This window comes from Meleagris gallopavo, chromosome 10 (assembly GCF_905368555.1).
Source record: "Meleagris gallopavo chromosome 10, MGAL_WU_HG_1.1, whole genome shotgun sequence".
Taxonomy (NCBI): domain Eukaryota; kingdom Metazoa; phylum Chordata; class Aves; order Galliformes; family Phasianidae; genus Meleagris; species Meleagris gallopavo.
The window spans coordinates 23,008,194-23,024,421 of NC_139413.1; the positions used below are offsets into that span (position 1 = coordinate 23,008,194).

Below are 16,228 nucleotides of genomic sequence, written 5' to 3' on the forward strand. Positions count from 1 at the left end.
CTGTGTATGGGAAGACTGTTCCTGCACTGATGGATCACCCAAGTGGTTTGGTCTGAGTCTTGAGGTTGACTTGCATGCAGGTAGGAAGAACCTGCAGAAGAGCCTGCTGTGCAGTTTGTGGTAGCTTGTCCTTGCAGGTAGATTTATGATACAGAGGAAGGAACAAGAAGATGAAAAGCAACAAATGCTGTAGACTTTGCAGTTCCATGTCACGCTGGGTGCTTTCCAGTCCATCAGCTAACTCACAGTGGCTGTGAATAGTGTCAGGAGGCCTATTTCACATAGCTTGTAAAGTCTCTCATTATTAAGTCAGAGTCCTGTCATGTCTTAACACTAACAGGGCAGCCAAATTTCCCACCTTACCACCAGGACTGTAGAGAAAGGAGTTGCTACAGTGCATTTCCCACAGCTGGCAGTGTGACCTCAGGGGTGTGAAGCTTGCTTGCTAGCCCAGACATCTTCCTTCAGTAGAGGAAAGGATGAAACTGATGCCAGGCTTCTCTCTTGTCCTCTGCTGGTATGTGGGGGAAGATATTAAGGTCAGCCCCAGGCTCTGTGTGCTGTGACAGCGTAGGTTGTTCCCTTTACACAGATGGTCTAGCTAATGAGTACATTGCTGAGTAGAGTTCTGAATCAGGGTTATTAGCACCCAGAACTAACTACTCTTTATGAAACAGGAGTTCAAAGAAATCATCTGTAATAATGGGATGCTGCAGTGTAGCACAGACATGTACTTCTTGGCTCTGTGCATGGATTTCACTTATCTGCCCTTTAGGTGTTCACAATGACATCAGAAGTACCAGCCATACCTCCTGAAAGGTGTTCCCGGGGTCACAGCTTTTCCTGTCCCCTCTTGAAGACAAAGAAGAGTCTGAGGAGTGAGGTAGGGGAGGCTCAGGAGCTGTAGCTTTCTGAATCTGAAGCTTTCCTGCTGAAGTTTTCTCTGAACCTGATGCTGCTCTCTGCAGATCATCCGCCTGGAAACCTGGCTGAAATTTTGCCAGATCGTGTTGCTTATCTAGCACTGAATGATGCTTTGGGGATTCTTTTGTCACTCAATGGAAGTCCCATACCACATGCTGCTTCCTTTGTGCTGTTAACCTGTCAGATGTGGCACTCAGTGGTCACCTGTTAACAGAATGGTTAAGCTGAGTTTGTGGACAGGATAGTAAAGTGCTGATGGGTGAATTAGGCACTGCAGAGCATCTGGCCTGTCTGTCTTAATCTGAGCCTTACAAGCAATCTCTTGTGTAGAAACTGTAGTTTTTCTGGGATCTGAATAAAGTAGAACCTTCATTACGCTTGCAGTATTTTTAAAACTGTTTCTGTCAGTCTTGTGGAAACACTTGGAGCAGGATATTAGTGTTTACTTTTACATGTTGTCTTCAACAGCATTTTTAGTATCTTTTTATTTTGGTTTGTGTAGTTGATGTGATGTATCTGTCAGATGTTTTTCCTTCATTCATTACTTAAAAGCTTAGTAAACATGCAGTAGTGTCTAGTTCTGACAGATTCTTTTAATAAATTACTGTTATGATCTTACGATACAACAAAAAGGTTGGCCCTGCTTTCCACAGGGAAAAGCGAGTGATGGGATTCCAGAGTTTGTTGCTTTGGGAAGTTTCACGTCTGTCAGCAATGTGTGCAGTGTGTGATCTCCATCATGGGTGTTTGCATAGCCTGTGGCATTATGGCAGTGTATGTGGTGTGTCTTGATGGTGAAGACTGGAGTTGTGAACTGATGTCAGTGGGGCAAGATTTGTACCTCAAGCAATCTGGGTGTGAGGAGACACAGCGTTCTGTGCTGGTAGCGTTGAAGCCTCTGTGCTATAGCCAGTGGTAGATGGAAGGTGAAAAGGCAAGAGTAAGTCTCATTTGTCATGGTTTAACAGAGGAAATGTGTTCTTTGTTCACTAGGTGTATGCAGGTTACTTGAGCTCTCTTGAAATACTTTCCAAGAGATTGCTTTCTTGATGCATGCTACTGTTGGCACTGAGGCTATGGAAAATGGTAAAATTAAAAACTTTATTGGGCAAGTTTAAATTTCTTTTTTTCTTCAATGTTAGAAGAGCAACTAAGCTTTACCTGAGCAGAGTGGGGTGTCCCTAGATGCGGGTTACAATGCATCCCATGATATTATTAAAAGAAAGATTGTTTGTTGTTGCATTGGGGAATCCTTGTAAAACATCAGGAAAACTGCTTGGAAGCATATAAATGTGTTCAAGTGATGGAGTGAAATACTCTCTAAATTGCAGGGAGATGGCCTGTAGCTGGGTAGCTTTCCAGAGCAGCTGTTCTGATGCAATTTGTTGCTGTCCTGTCAGTTATAAATTGGATGGGTTGGAATACTTTTCTTGGGGCTTCCCTGGAAATCCAAGCACTACATATGTGTTACTTAGGAATTGTAACCCAAGTCATTTTATTAGCAAGTTAAACCTTTAGACAAGTTTTTATTGCTATAAATGAATTTGGAATAGGTTTTCTTCATCTGCCTTAATTCAAAGGAAGCTGAGAAGTATTTGCAAGGATATGTCTGACAGTGCAAGAAGTAATGTGATGAAAGTAATAAATGCATTTGAAAGTTTGTGAAAGTTGGGCAGGAAAAACTGAAGTCTTTCAGACCACTGAGAGGCATCCAGATCCCAGGACATGAGCAGCATAAATCCTGGAGAGAAAGAGTCTGTTGTGATTTTTCTTTGCTGTTCTTGTAGTTGCCTTTCTATAACCTCTTCCTGTTCAAGTCTCAGTATGGAGAGTTCAGAATCATTACTGGCCTATCTTGAAATACTGTGCCTGCTTTATTTTTCCTCCACCTTTTAGCCTCTCTGTACCTTAGCGTTGTTGTTATGGTTATAAAATTGTCACTTCTGGAATCTGGATTGCACAATAAAGAGATATGAGTCATGTTCATGATGGAGCCGTTTGTCTCTGAGTTGGGATTTGGGGTACTCTTCAAGCAGGTTTTTAACACTTACTTACCTATCTATAAAATAAAAGGCATTAAAAAATAGGTGTAGTTTAGAAGCTTCCTGTAGAGATGCTTGTGTCCCAGAGCTTATGCTCATACTTGCAAGAAAAGTTTGATTTGTTAGTTCAGCCACTTCAGACTTGTTTGTTGGGTTTTTTTTTTGCCTTTTAAGCCCCTTAGGTTTGGGTAGTATGGCTGTTACTGTTAGGTGCATGATAGGGCTGACTCAGTTGAAACTGATAACTTTTGAATGTGAAATTTTAAGACCAGTTTCCATTCTGCCTACTATTACTGAAATGCTCCAAGAGCCAGCTGTTCTAATAAGAAATTGGGACAACGGATAACTCTTTGTACTGTTTCTGTATTTTTTTGTCTTCCCTGGCTCTATATCTTTCCTGCATAGTTGCAGGCTGAAGGAGTTGTAACCCTTCTGCACTCTGCTTGCTGGTCTCCTTTGATTCCTGCTACACCTCTCTTGTGATCCCCTATCAACCACCTCACATCTTCCCCAGATCTTCTTCTGATCACTGTCTCAAAGCTTGGAAAAGTCACCTGACTAATCCCCCTTTCAGGTTTTTAGCTTTGTTTTTATTGGTATTATTTGGCCTGAGTACAAGGTGGATAGAATGCTGTGCAACAGAAGAGTCTAAACCAAATTCATCAGCCTCTCTAAAACTAGGCAGTGCTTGTTGAAGGGCCCCGCTTCCACTTCTGTGAGGGTTTTTGTGCTCATGCATAGGTGCATTAAAAATGGCTGAACTCTTGTAAATCTCCCTGGCAAGTCTCAACTTATTCAGTGTCTTAAGTCCTTTCATTATTTACAAGTAAATACATTTTAAAAATGCAGTCATAAATCTTTGAGAACTTCTTCATTTGTGCTTGGTTGAAACTGCAAATTTTTTTTATGCAAAGCTGACAGCAGGTAGAAATGTTTACCCTCTTTGTAGATAGGGTTGAATTCTGCTCACAGTGATGGCAAAGCAAGCTGCTGATTTCATGATGTCTGCTGTTGAATCCAAGTTTGAAAATCTGTAGCTTTAAAAGGAAGGAAACAATATCGGGAAGAAAGTGTTGAATTGTGTATTTCTGAAGCAAAAGTAAAGCAGCCAGGAAGGGAGAAGGGAGGAAAGAATTGGCTTTATCTCTTATTAACATGTCTTCCTAGAATATATTCTGCCTCTTACTTTAGTGCAGTGCTTCTGGGTTCTTTAAAAGGCATTGAATTTTGGCCAGGGAAGAGGAGCAGTATGACTAAGGGATGCTGTGGTCTCTGAGGTGTCTGTCTGCTGAGAGTCAGAGCGGAGCTGTGATGCCAACACCAGCTGTGGGAAGTGTAGGACAGGTGCCACTCCTGTGTGTCCCAGTCCTCCTGGCCCTTAGCGGGGCTGTCTGCCTCCTCAGGAGCCCTGTGCAGCTGGCATGGGACGAGTTTCCTGGGTTTCACCAGATTCTTAGATGTGTGTTTATTCACTGCCCTACATGCATGTCCAAATCTGAGTGCATTGCTGAGACTTTGCTCGTGATCAGAGCTATTTACATCTACTCATTTTGTTACCTCTGTGCTCTGCTGTGCCCTTGGGAGCTTTGTTCCAGTCTCCCAGCCTTCATACGTAAGTATCCACAGTGGGATTTGCAAATATACCCGTCTGTGGAAAACTGGTGTATGATACTTAGAGCAGCAATGCAGCATCCAAATTACACATCTCATAAGGCATGGAAAAACAGAAAAGTGGGCAAGCAACATTAAATAGCATACTTGTACAGAAGCAGCTGAATTGTGATTTCTTTAGGAGGCTTATGTATTAAATCTACCTGGTTGTGTTTTTTGTTTTTTTTTTTTACATCTCATCTTTTTACTCCTGGCATTTTTGAGGAGCTAGATCCTGAACTCCTCTTGGATTTGTCATTGTTGGCACCAATTAGAAAGGTGACAGGGTTTCCATGGCATGTTTAGTCTTCCTGCTGCAGGGGCAGCTTCAGCACATAAGCAGCATGTTGCATCAGCCTAGGGCTTGTTCGTTTGCTGGTGGGTCCACAACAGGGACAGAACAGGAGGCAGTGATGGGTTCTTGTCCTTGTGAGACGCTCATCAAATAAAAGAAGGGAACAAAAGTTCCAGACCACAACTGTTGTCTTGTTTCAGCACCTATCTCGTCAAAAACTGCTGTGCTCCGCCTGTGGGCTATCACTATTTTTATACATTTTTATAGTGAGATCTTAAATTCAACTCTTCGAACACCTAATAAATTCACTAACCTCAAAGAGCAATTGCCTAAAAAGCATTGCAGTCCCTTGATTTCCACAAGGTAGCTGGTGAAGTGATTTATTTGCTGGGTTTTCTAACACTACTCAGTTTAGGGGAAAAAAAAAAAAAGAAAAATCTGGTATGTATATAAACAAGTTAATAAGCTGTTCAAGGAGCAGCAGGTGGAGAAACCTCTGCTCTGTTGTATCCTAACTCTTGTACTCATTCAGAGTGATCTGTTGGACTGGCTTTTTGGTTGCTTTTTTGTTCTGTTCTCTTTGCTGAAGTCTGATTTGCAGTGAGGTGCCATGGGCTGTTTGGCCCTAGTTTTATCTGTTTGGATTCATGACTTCCTGCATCCCTGAATTTCCCAAGCATCTTCTCCCATTTTCTTGGCATGTTGTGGATGGTTTTAAGAGATGAACTACTTTCTTTGTGTACGTTAATAAGTGGCTGTGCCCTGATATGTTCCCTTAGTCTTCTAATGCTTTATTTAAGGTAGACTCATGCAGTGAGTTTGCCGATGCTGTAAGTGGTGGATGAGTTCTTAATTTACTGTGAGATCTGCTGATGAAAAGGCTATGTGTGAGCTCAGTGTTGTTAAAGATAGTGTTGATGTGTGATAGCTTGAAGAGAAGACTTTCTGTGGAGGTTCTTGAATTACTGCATAGGGCAAACCCTAGTGCTTGCATTGTGTAATGTCCTTCCCTAGTCTGTTGTTTTGTATTAAATCACTTTAGAGTTCAAATCCATCTCTTACTCTCACATGCATCTCCTTTGTTCCTCATCCACCTGCACCTTCCTATCTGTCAAGCGACAAAATATTTAATTCTGATCAAAGAATAACTTTGATAGAAATGTCTTCAGAAAGAATAAATGCAGTTCGAAGTGTAAATGTTCAGTCCTCTGGAAGAGTGAAAAATGAGGCGATGGGAAATGTCAGGCTGTAGTTCGCAGGCAGCAGCACTTAAATGGTTTGCTGTAATCATATTAGGATAGAATTAAACTGAATTCTTTATTTTGTACTGCAGTGAAATAGGACTGTTACTGATCATTTTCTCCTCCCTCATGCTTTGATGATTAGCATGAAAACTCTAGCAGCAAAATTACAGGAGTTATGCAGCAGTGCACAGAGGAACTGGTGTGAAAGAGGCTGAGCTGGAGTTTTGTGTCCTTGCACGAGGGCTCTGGTGCTTTCCTAATAGACTGAAAATGAGACTACTGCTGCTTTATAAGAGGTCTGTTCCAGCCACATTGCTCTACAGCTTGGCAGATGGTGGCATGTGAATGGTTTCATATTGATTGGATGGATTTGCCTCGGGATAAGAGGAGTGTGGGGCCTTAAAGATGCACTTTTTTTTTTTGTTTGGGGGGATGGAAATGTATGTTTATAAAACACTTCACTTTAAATCAGAGGAGTATGTAGTAATTCAAGCACTGAAGTTACCTGGAAATAAAAAGTCCTTAAATAGATTATCACAAAGTCCAGAAAGCCAAGGGTACTTATTTACTGAATGATTATGCTTTTACATTAGAAGAAAGTGACACTTTTAATTAGTGTTCAAGGCATATGGTGAATGAGAAAATAAGCTTATTTCATGCAAACAGAAATCGATGCAAATAACCTTTCTCCTCTTTCTCCTCATATAAAAAGGGATGACTTGAAACTCAATACATATTCAAGAAGGTTAAGTCATTACTGCATCACTTTAATATTAGTTAAAGGCCAACAAAGAAAACCACTACTCTGTGTGTACTTACTCAGCAAGGATTGCTGTGTTTGAAAGAATTAGTGATACTTCTTAGGTAAAAATTCTAAAGAATCCATGGTCCATACCATTATTTAACCACAGTAAATAACCTTTTGCGTTCTGCCTTAGTGTAGGAAGTGGCTGGAGATCCCGTAATTCTCATAGCTGTCCATCCTGGCCCACAAAGACGCTTGGTATTTATCTTTGTTGTGTCTTCTCCCACATTTGTGTTGTGCTGTCTTAGTGTGCTTCTAAATCCTTTAGTAAGAAACAACTTCAAAAGTTTGTGTAGCACCGAGCGCAAAAGAACCCGATCTCATTCAGGCCTCTGGGTGTTGCTGTAGAGCACTGAGTAAATTTGTTTTCTATAGTAATGGAAGTATTTCTTGAGTTATTTGGTCTTAAGTAAGAATGGGGGGGGGGAAGCTCCCAGACATGGGAATGGGGAATTGATCAATTTGGAGATGCACTGTTGAAAAGTGTGTCCTTCCCATACATTTTTTCAGTCACATGCTTTGATGCATGCAACAGTGGTTTCATAAATGAATTTAAGCCAGACTACGTCATGTCATAATCTTATCAAGTTGTCTGCAAACTTGCTTGGAGGTATAGTTAGTATTTTCCAACAGACTCTACCCACATGTGAATTATTTACACACTGAATTTTGTGTATTCCTGAGATGCTGTCACGCTGAACTTGATGCTAATTTTGTTCTGCAGTACGGACCATTTCAATGGGTGTGTTTTCCCTCCTAATTACATTTTGTTCTCTGAACTGATTGGGTGTTACCATTTAGTCCATTTTTGCTGGAAGAAATGGTCCTTCATAAATTTTAAGGTCTCTTTAAAGAAATAATAATGCTGAAAGTTCTGGTGTTTTTTCTTTTAGTTGAGCTTACTTCTGGAGAGAGAAGTGCACAAAACAGTGCAAACCGTATATATGTATTTAAATCACATACGTGCATTTTTTTTTCTCCTGCTTGATAGGTATAATGCTGTAGGTTCTGCTGTATATCACAACCTACAGCGATTCCAAGAAGAAATCTTTAAGATGGTTACTTGAATCTGTGTACACTGCCCACCTGGTGGTTATGGAGTGAACTGTTACTTTAAAGAATAGTTTAAACAACAGCCATGTTTGGGGCAGGCTAATCTTGCAAAGAGAGCAGTACATATAACAGGAGTCTACTGTGTGATAAGGGGAAAATTCAGCTCACTGACTAGATGTTTTAATGTGCGAACTCTAGGGAAATAACATATTGACTATTCTGTTGTGCGCAAGAAAATTGAAGAACCCTTTGCAGACAGAGGGCTTGCAAAGGATTCTTTCTCTTAACCAAAATCTGTGGCAAGATGTTTGAAATCAGCAGGACGCTTAATGCTGCTTTGTTAAATAATGAGGTAATATTTTGTCACTTTTTCTGGGCAGCATCTGTTTTTTCTCCTTTTTCCTATGTTTATGAAGGCTTCAGATTAATCTTCTGGAAGTAAGAGATTAAAAAAATCATTCTTGAATTTATTATGATTTTTTTCCTTTTGATGCTTTTGGAGAATTGGGTTGTCTTTTATTTGCGGTTTCAATCGGCTGCTGTTGCCTAGGACATTATGCCACGTAAGGCTTCTAAACTGCACAGAGTAGGTAGTTATTAACGCTGAATTGGCTTCTGGTATAGTCCATCTGGGCTCTGTATGAGAGAGCTTGCTAGCGGCTACTGATGCTAAGATACCCGCAACCTTTGGGATGTATGCGTGGTGGAGAGGGGCTCAGTGATATGAGATCACTTCTTTTAAGGGAAACTGTCATTAATGAGTCAAGAAACTGCTCATTTATGGTAAGGAGAGGGAGGGGGGGGGTGGGAAACAACCCTGTGATTTCATTTTGATATTGGATTAGCTGTTTAAGACAAGTTTCTGTTTTGTGGGGATGGAAGACTGCGTTAAAAATATGCTCGCTGGTGGATTCTGGAGGGGCTGTATTGAGAATTTGATGCTTTACGAATGTGTCACAACTGTGATGCCGTGGCCAGGCGCTTACTCTGAGAGATAAATGGTACTATTGGAAAGACGAGAATAAGGTTGACTTGTTCAACAATAGGATTCTGCCTTTGTCTTTACGGAGGGAGGCCTCTGAGGACGGTTGAGCGTTTGTTTTAGTGCTCCTCGGAAAGCCTGTGTGTGGGGCGCTTTTGGGGAACGCGGTCGGTGTGCAGAGCACCTGGATTTATAGACAAATGAAAGAGCTGATGTATTTTTTAGGAGAGCAGCGTGCAATTATTGTTTCAGAAAAATGGCTGAATCTTCTGATATGCATAACCAATTTATAGCAACGAAGTAAGCTGAACTTGAAAAGGCATAAAATTTCTGGATTTCCTTCTTTAATTGTTATTAACCCAGAAGAGACCTTAAGTAAAAATTTGCATTACAAATTTAACTTCAATATTCAATGTATATTTGCACACAAATGTATGGTAATAAAGTGGCTCCGTAGCATTGTGATGCCGGTGTTTGGTGAGCGGGTCACCTCAATATTCGAGTTAGGAAACGGATCTTCCAGGCGAGTTTAATCTCTGCTAGTTTTTTCCCAAGCTAGAAATGTGCTCAAAAAGATGTATGGTGAGAGAAACCCTCCGCAGCCTCCTCACATTGTTCCTATTTTAATCAAATTCAGTACTCATTACACAGCTAGGTTGTGTGATGTCTTGTAAATGTAATTTTTCTCTGTGCTGGGTCAGTTTGGAGCTGAGCTTTGTGATCTGACTGTATTTCATACATTGTATTCATGTGTTCTGTGAGCGTGTGTGTGACTGAAAGAAATGTGAGATGTACGGCTGTCAGCTCTGAGCTGAGCAGCTCCGAGGGGGCACATCTATACTGAAAAAGAAAATGTAACTTCTAGAGCGGTGGTTATCCAGTTAGGCATTTTCGAAGGTGTGTGTGGTGCTTTGTACAGAGGTGCCCTTCTTTCTCCTCAGAAGGAGCTCCGTGTGGGCTCATCCCACTGCTTCGCTTTTACCTCAGGCTTGGGAGTGCTCCCTTTAGTACTGAACTGCGAGGGACCGTCTTTGCTGCCAGAAACGCCCGAATGGTGGAATGAGGCGATCCCTGCGTGTGCGTAGAGCAGTACGCTTTAGTAGGAGTGCGTGCGAACTCCAGGTCAGTTGCGATGAAAGGATGCCGCGCCTTGCTGGCTCGGCCAACCTGCGAGCGAGGAATCGCAGAATATGGAACACGAACGCGCTGCTCTGTGAGAACTGTCACTAACCCGCCGCGCTGCGTGGGGCGGCGGTTCTGTCAGCGGAGGGCCGCGGGTGTGTGTGGGGGTGTGTGTGTGTGTGTGTGGTGAACTCGGGCACGCTCCGCTCAGCACAATGCCGGCCGAGGGCCGGGCCGCCCCTGCCCGAGCGGGGGGCGTTGCGGCGCGGCCGTTGGGGCGCACGGCAGGCCTCGCGCGCTGCTCCCCGCCGGGCGGCGGCGCGGGGAGAGGCGCGGGGAGAGGCGCGGAGGGGCCGCGCGGCCCTCCTCTGCGCGGGCCTTAACGAGCGGCGCGGTTCGGAACCCCGCCCGGTGCCGCGGCGGGCGGAGGTCAGCGGCTCATTAACACCGTCAATCTGGCGGCGGCTCATTTCAATAGCACCTGATGTCGCGACGCCTCCCCGCGCGGCGGCGGCCAATGAGCGCGCGGGCGCCGCTGACAGATGGGGCCATAAATGGGCGCGGCGCGGGGCCGGCGGCAGCAGCGCCAGCAGCGGCAGCGCCAGCAGCGAGCGGGCAGCGCGGCCCCACCGCCCGCCCCGCGCCCCCCGCGCCCGCTGCGCACACTGTGCTTGGTGGATCTTAAAAAATACCAATAAAAGTCAGGTCCCCGAAACCTTAGCCAGTCTGTAGAAGAGTTGAAGCCTTTCAAGACCCAATATTTGCCATTAAGAATGGTTATGGTAGGTATTGGTAGATTTAAGATCGGGGCGCAGCGGGTGTCTGTAGAGGTAGACGTAGAGGCTGACATAGATTTCCCCAAACGTGCATCGCTCTCCGCCTGTCTCACACGGGGGTGGCTTGCTGTGCTCGTCCATGATCTCTCTCCCTCTCTCTCCCCCCCCCCTCTCTCTCTCTCTCTCTCTCTCTCTCTCCCTCTCTCCCTCCCTCCCTTTCATATTTAATGTCTGCGCGTCCTTTAATAAAGGATGTACTCTCGTTGCGAGGTGGCGGCGGTACGCTCGGAGCGGAGCGCTGATGCCGGGCGGTGCGTGGCGGGCGCGGGGACGGCGGCTTTGTGCGAGCGGGGGGTGCGTGCACGGCGGCGTTCGGAGATGCGAAATCCTCGGGGGGGTGGGGGGGGGGAGGAGAGGGGAGGACAAAAAAAAAAAGCCTCGAGATTGGTAATTTTCTTTTGGTGGACTGCGCAATAGGTATGGTAATTTTAAAAGCGAGTGATTTATATGAGCTTCGGTAAATGCTGCATATTGTATTTCAAAGAGTTTCCTGTCATGACCTCATAAAAAGAGGAGGAGGCTGTGTGTGTTGCAGCGCCTAGTCTATGTCGATTTTGTTGCATCGCTGGGCAGCCGCGCTGTAAGAAGGAATGTCAGCTTTTACATAACGCTCTCTTTGCTTCCGACTCGGTGAGGGGCTCTGAGGGTCCATCTTGGCGATCCCAGATGGAGTGGAATGGCCTGAAGATGGTAAGTGAGCGCGGCGCCTCGCCCCGCCGCACCGCACCGCGCGGGGCTCTTTGTTCGGGAGCCGCCACCGCGATGGGCAGCGCCGCGCCGGGCCGGGAGCGCCGCGGGGGGTGCGGGTGGCCCCGCGTGGGGCCGTGCGCGGGGAGTCAGGTAGTGCGGGGCTGCGCGGGGCCGGGGGCCGCGCACTGTGAGCTTTTTGCATCTTTTTTTTTTTTTTTTTTCTTCCTTCGTACCGAGGAGAAGGGAAAAAGCCATATTTCTGTGCGCGGATAGTAATTCTATTTTTAGCCCGCGCTGGCAGCCGAGGGACCCGAGCCGCGCTCTCCCCTTTTGTGCTCGCCTTGTGCAAAATGGCACGATCGCATCCCGGGGGCGGGGGGCCGCGCACAATGCACCCCCGCCCGGTCCCCTCGCCGCCGCCACGGAGCGCGGCCGGGGAAACAAAGCGGCGGTCTTTTCCCTTTCTTACAGGATTGCCTTTGTCTGCCTGCTTGTTTTGATGGGTGTAAAACAAATAAGATTAGACTGAGCAGCCGAACTGAAAGCGATAGCTGGGAGGAAAAGCCAATGAAAGGTTGCCGGGGAAACGAGCAGAGGGGAAGCTGAGTGGGGGAGCAGGTGGCAATCATGTGGGAATACTGCAAACAGTGTAAAAAAAAAAAAAAAAAAAAAAAAAAATCTAAAAAAAAAAAGAAAAAAGCAGGGGCTACCTCGATTATCTGTGCTATTCTTTGTGGCAGTCACAACTTTAATTATTCTTTATAAATAGGTGTTAATTACATTTCTGGCTCAGGCTTACAGTGATTTCTAGAAATCTGTTTTTAAGCATCTGTTCTTTCTCCTTTGCAAAAGAGGGTTATCTTTTTTTTTTCTCCTCTTTTTTCCCCCTCCCTGCTGTGAAATTGTACGTGCAAAAAATGGCAAGGAATCCTGCGAGGCAGTATAAAAAAAAAAAAATGTAAATTATATTGAATGAAGTTGACAGAGGTATAATAGTGAACTCCCACAGCTGATAGCTTCTGCAAATCATTTCTTAGAATTTTCCAGCAAATGTCCCTATGAGAACAGTAGGTAGAATGAATTTACCCTAAGCGGTGATTTTGTGTTAAGTGATATTGGTATTTTTACAAAATCAGATGGTTATATGGCAGGATAATCAGTTCAGGGGAGTTCACCAGATCCTACCGTTTATGCGCTGAGCAGAATTTACGAAAATAATGGGATTATTTTCCTCTCCGTCTCCAGCCCCACCTTGAGCCACCGTCTATTCTCCATCTGCTGTAGCAGTGCCACTTCCAATGGCAGGCTGCGCGTGGCAACTTTACTTTGGGAACTGCAGCTGAATATTCTGCTGGTGGTGATGGGCTCTCATTGTGGTGGCAAACAATGTGCGATAGAGAAGTGCGTCTTTAAGCGAGGCAGTCGGTGCTGGAGCGTTAAACGGCGTAGCGGCTACTGAGCGATAGACGGTAGTGTAAGAGATATAAAAATGTGGTTGCCCAGAACGTGCTCATCTATCACACATCAGGAGGCACAAGAGGAGCAGAGCACGGATACAGAACACGCCTTTCTTTCTGCCTTCGTTTTCAGATTATTTCTTACTTTCTTCTTTTCTCTCGTGCACAATTACTTCAAATGCAAATCGGAGCAGGGACGTTAGTGCTCGATTTGAGTAGGAATAAAAAGAAATTAAATCCCCCTTCTGATTTGCTTTGTTTTTAGTACTGCTTCTGCTGCAGTCCTTTCTGTAAAGAAGTGGCTGAATGGCCCTCTGAAAGCTGCGCTGCTTTACATTGTAAAGGGGGAAAATCTTGAGGGTGTGTGTGCATGTGTAAAATTGTGTATTTCACAGCCTGTCCGTGTGCAGAGATGTGTTCTGACAAGTATTATAGTTGTATGTGTGAGTAAAATGATTTTTCTTCCATCTGAAACAGAGATGCTGTGTTCTAAATCTGTTAACTTAGTCACGCCAATAAATAAGGGTGCCTTTATTATACACAGCTGCATTGTTTAAGAGCATCAGCTAGCACTTACATTTTCATTTTTTGTTCAGCTTGGTATTTCTACGAAGATTTAAAAATGTGGTCCTTGTCTTATGGCGCACGTGTTCCTGCCTCAGTCTTCCTCTTTTCTTTGTTTTAGGATGATATTAATGAATACAGCCTGTACAACATAGTGGCATTCTCTCTGCATGTAAGGGATCACACTGTAGACCTTCAAATAGGAAAATAGCAGTGAGGTTAGTGAAATTAATAGTTAAATTGCTCAGAATTACTATAGAAAGATAAAAACGTAAAGCCTCTTCCAGTTTAAATAAAAAGGTGGAGAAATTGCAGCTGTGTTTAGGCATATTTTGGAAAGAAGAAAAAGCCACTGCTATCTTGGTGAACATCTAGTCAGAAAGGATGAAATTCAGAATTGGGTTTTGATGCAGTGTGAGTCCTGGCCATCAGTTTAAAAATCCCGTCTCCATGTAGTTTACTAATCAAGTTCCCATGTTAGATACAGATGTCTCTGCTGTTGTCTGCCTTTCTTGCCTCCTCTGCGTTCTTCTTCTTTATTAATTTTTCCTTTTTGAGCTCTCAAAGTGAGCCCGAGCTGTTGTGACAAAGGATGAATTAGAAGGGGTGTACTTAAAAATCTCACTTGAATGGGTTTGGAATAGTCTTCCTCATCTTTATTTGCTCCTGATAAATATTTTGACTCTATTGAAAGAAAATCCGGTTGTGTTAATCTCACATATATTAATTTTTGGAAACATCTTTTAGGCTACGATGACTTTTTCACCAACCTTCCTACTTGAAATGCTGTGAGGGTATTAATTAAATGCGGGTTATCTTCTGCGTGCAGTTGTCGTACTGGTGGTACATAACCTACAGCCTCTCTGCTCCTCGAGATTTTTTCGGGAGAAATAAAGTCTGATTGCATCCCACATTCTGGCAGGGGAATCTGGTGTCTTCTTCAGTAACTTGCACTTTGAAAATATTTCAGCAGGCACTCCAGGCAAGAAATGGGCAGTGGCAGAGGATGTTACAGTGAGAGAGATGCAGATAACTTGACAAATCTACTCGTCTGTTTTGGCAATCTGTGTCCGCTAGACAACTAATTGACATGCCTGGACACATTAAAATGTACATTTGTTTGTCGGTGGGACAGCTGACTGGATACACTTGGATGCACTGGCAAATACTGCAATGCAGTATTTTTTTCAATGTCATTGGGGTTTGGGGGGAGAAGTGGGTGCAAAGTTTTCTTTGCAAGTGAAGCGATGATAAAAACTGTGGTGCCTCTGTAAATGATAGGCCAAATTTTGCAAAATTTGCTTATCTCTGGAAAAGCACCCTTCCCCCCACTGCACTTCTTTCCTTCTTTCTCTCCTTTCCAGAAAGGATGGAGGAAGGGATGAGCATGCATGCGTTTTGTTTGTTCATGTGTGTGTCTTTCTGTGCCATTCACATGGATGCTAAAGGAAGTGCTGGCATTGGGGTGAAAATGGAAAGGGTGTTTATGTAAGGTAATACTCTTGCGTTGTTTGTGCGTACATCTGGTTATCAAAAGCGTACGACTTCAAGTAGCTCCACAAGCAGGACACGTTTTTGCAGAACTCTGTAGAAAAGGAAGGTAATGTTTACAGTTTAATAAGTAAAACAGATTTAGTTGTAGTAAAATCAGTATTTAATATGGATTTAGATGTAATGTTTGAGCGCATTGGAATGTTTGAGATACTGTCAAGTGAAGATGTTGAAGAAGTGGGCGTTCAAATGAATTTCCTTGCTCTTTTTTCCTCCTTCAAATGATCCATCTTTCTAAAATTCCTGAATATTTTAGGTGTAGGGGGCTTTTGTAGGTCACTAGATATACAGTAAGAGGAGGAAGGGAGAGAGAAGGTCTCAGTGTGTCAGAGGCAGTAATTGTCTAAAATTAACTGTCTAGAAAAGGAAGGAAAAGCTTGGAGGAAAGAACGAGGCACAAATACGTGAAACTGCGCTGTTCTAGTTGGGAGGTATTGAGTGATAGAACTGAGCTGGTGCGGTGGTGTGATGCCCGCTGATTTCTCAGAGCCTTGACTTTGCAGGTTTGTTACTTACTTTGTTCGTGCCTTTAATTATAACCACTTTTGGGTTGGGGCAGTGAAGATGAGACCTTTTGTTGTTTACTTATTTGAGTATTCTGAGAGAATGCAATAGTAATGGAATATCACTGTTAGTAATCAGGTGCTTTCAGATGAGAGAGTAAGAAAGCAATTTTTTCAACTATCTAATATTGTTCTATTTGTATCAGTTACATTGCTTGCATAAATTCAGAATGAGCTCAGTAACACCAGTGTTAGATTTATCTTTATTTTTGGCAATGATAATCTGTTTTCCCTAATCATACTGGGTCACCTAATGAATTATTTCTTTAGGGCCCCATAAAGTGAAGGAAGGGGCTGAGCGTCTTTTACCTATTGTTCTATCTTTGATGGCAACGTATTTAATTCTCCTCTCAGTGAAACAAATCTGTAAAAGTCAAGAAATAAATCCTTATTTAAAGACAGAAAATACTAAAAAAAAAAAAAAACCCAGACCCACAAACTAGACCTTTG

General features: G+C 43.6%; 1 protein-coding gene across 6 annotated transcripts in view; it reads left to right on the forward strand.

Moving 5' to 3' along the window:
- The window catches only part of ELAVL4 (ELAV like RNA binding protein 4), a 74,254-nt gene that overhangs the window by 4,859 nt on the left and 53,167 nt on the right, over window positions 1-16,228 (forward strand). For 2 of the 6 annotated variants that reach the window (XM_085231635.1, XM_085231636.1), the window contains exon 1: window positions 8,665-8,796. The exons of 1 other annotated variant lie outside the window; for it this stretch is intronic. In XM_085231635.1, the coding sequence (XP_085087761.1) occupies window positions 8,680-8,796 (117 nt within the window). In that variant the 5' untranslated portion in view covers window positions 8,665-8,679. Of the gene's footprint in view, window positions 1-8,664; window positions 8,797-10,735; window positions 10,900-11,103; window positions 11,205-11,448; window positions 11,644-16,228 lie in introns of those variants that run through there. 3 more of the 6 variants (XM_085231639.1, XM_085231640.1, XM_085231637.1) reach the window with 3 other exon arrangements.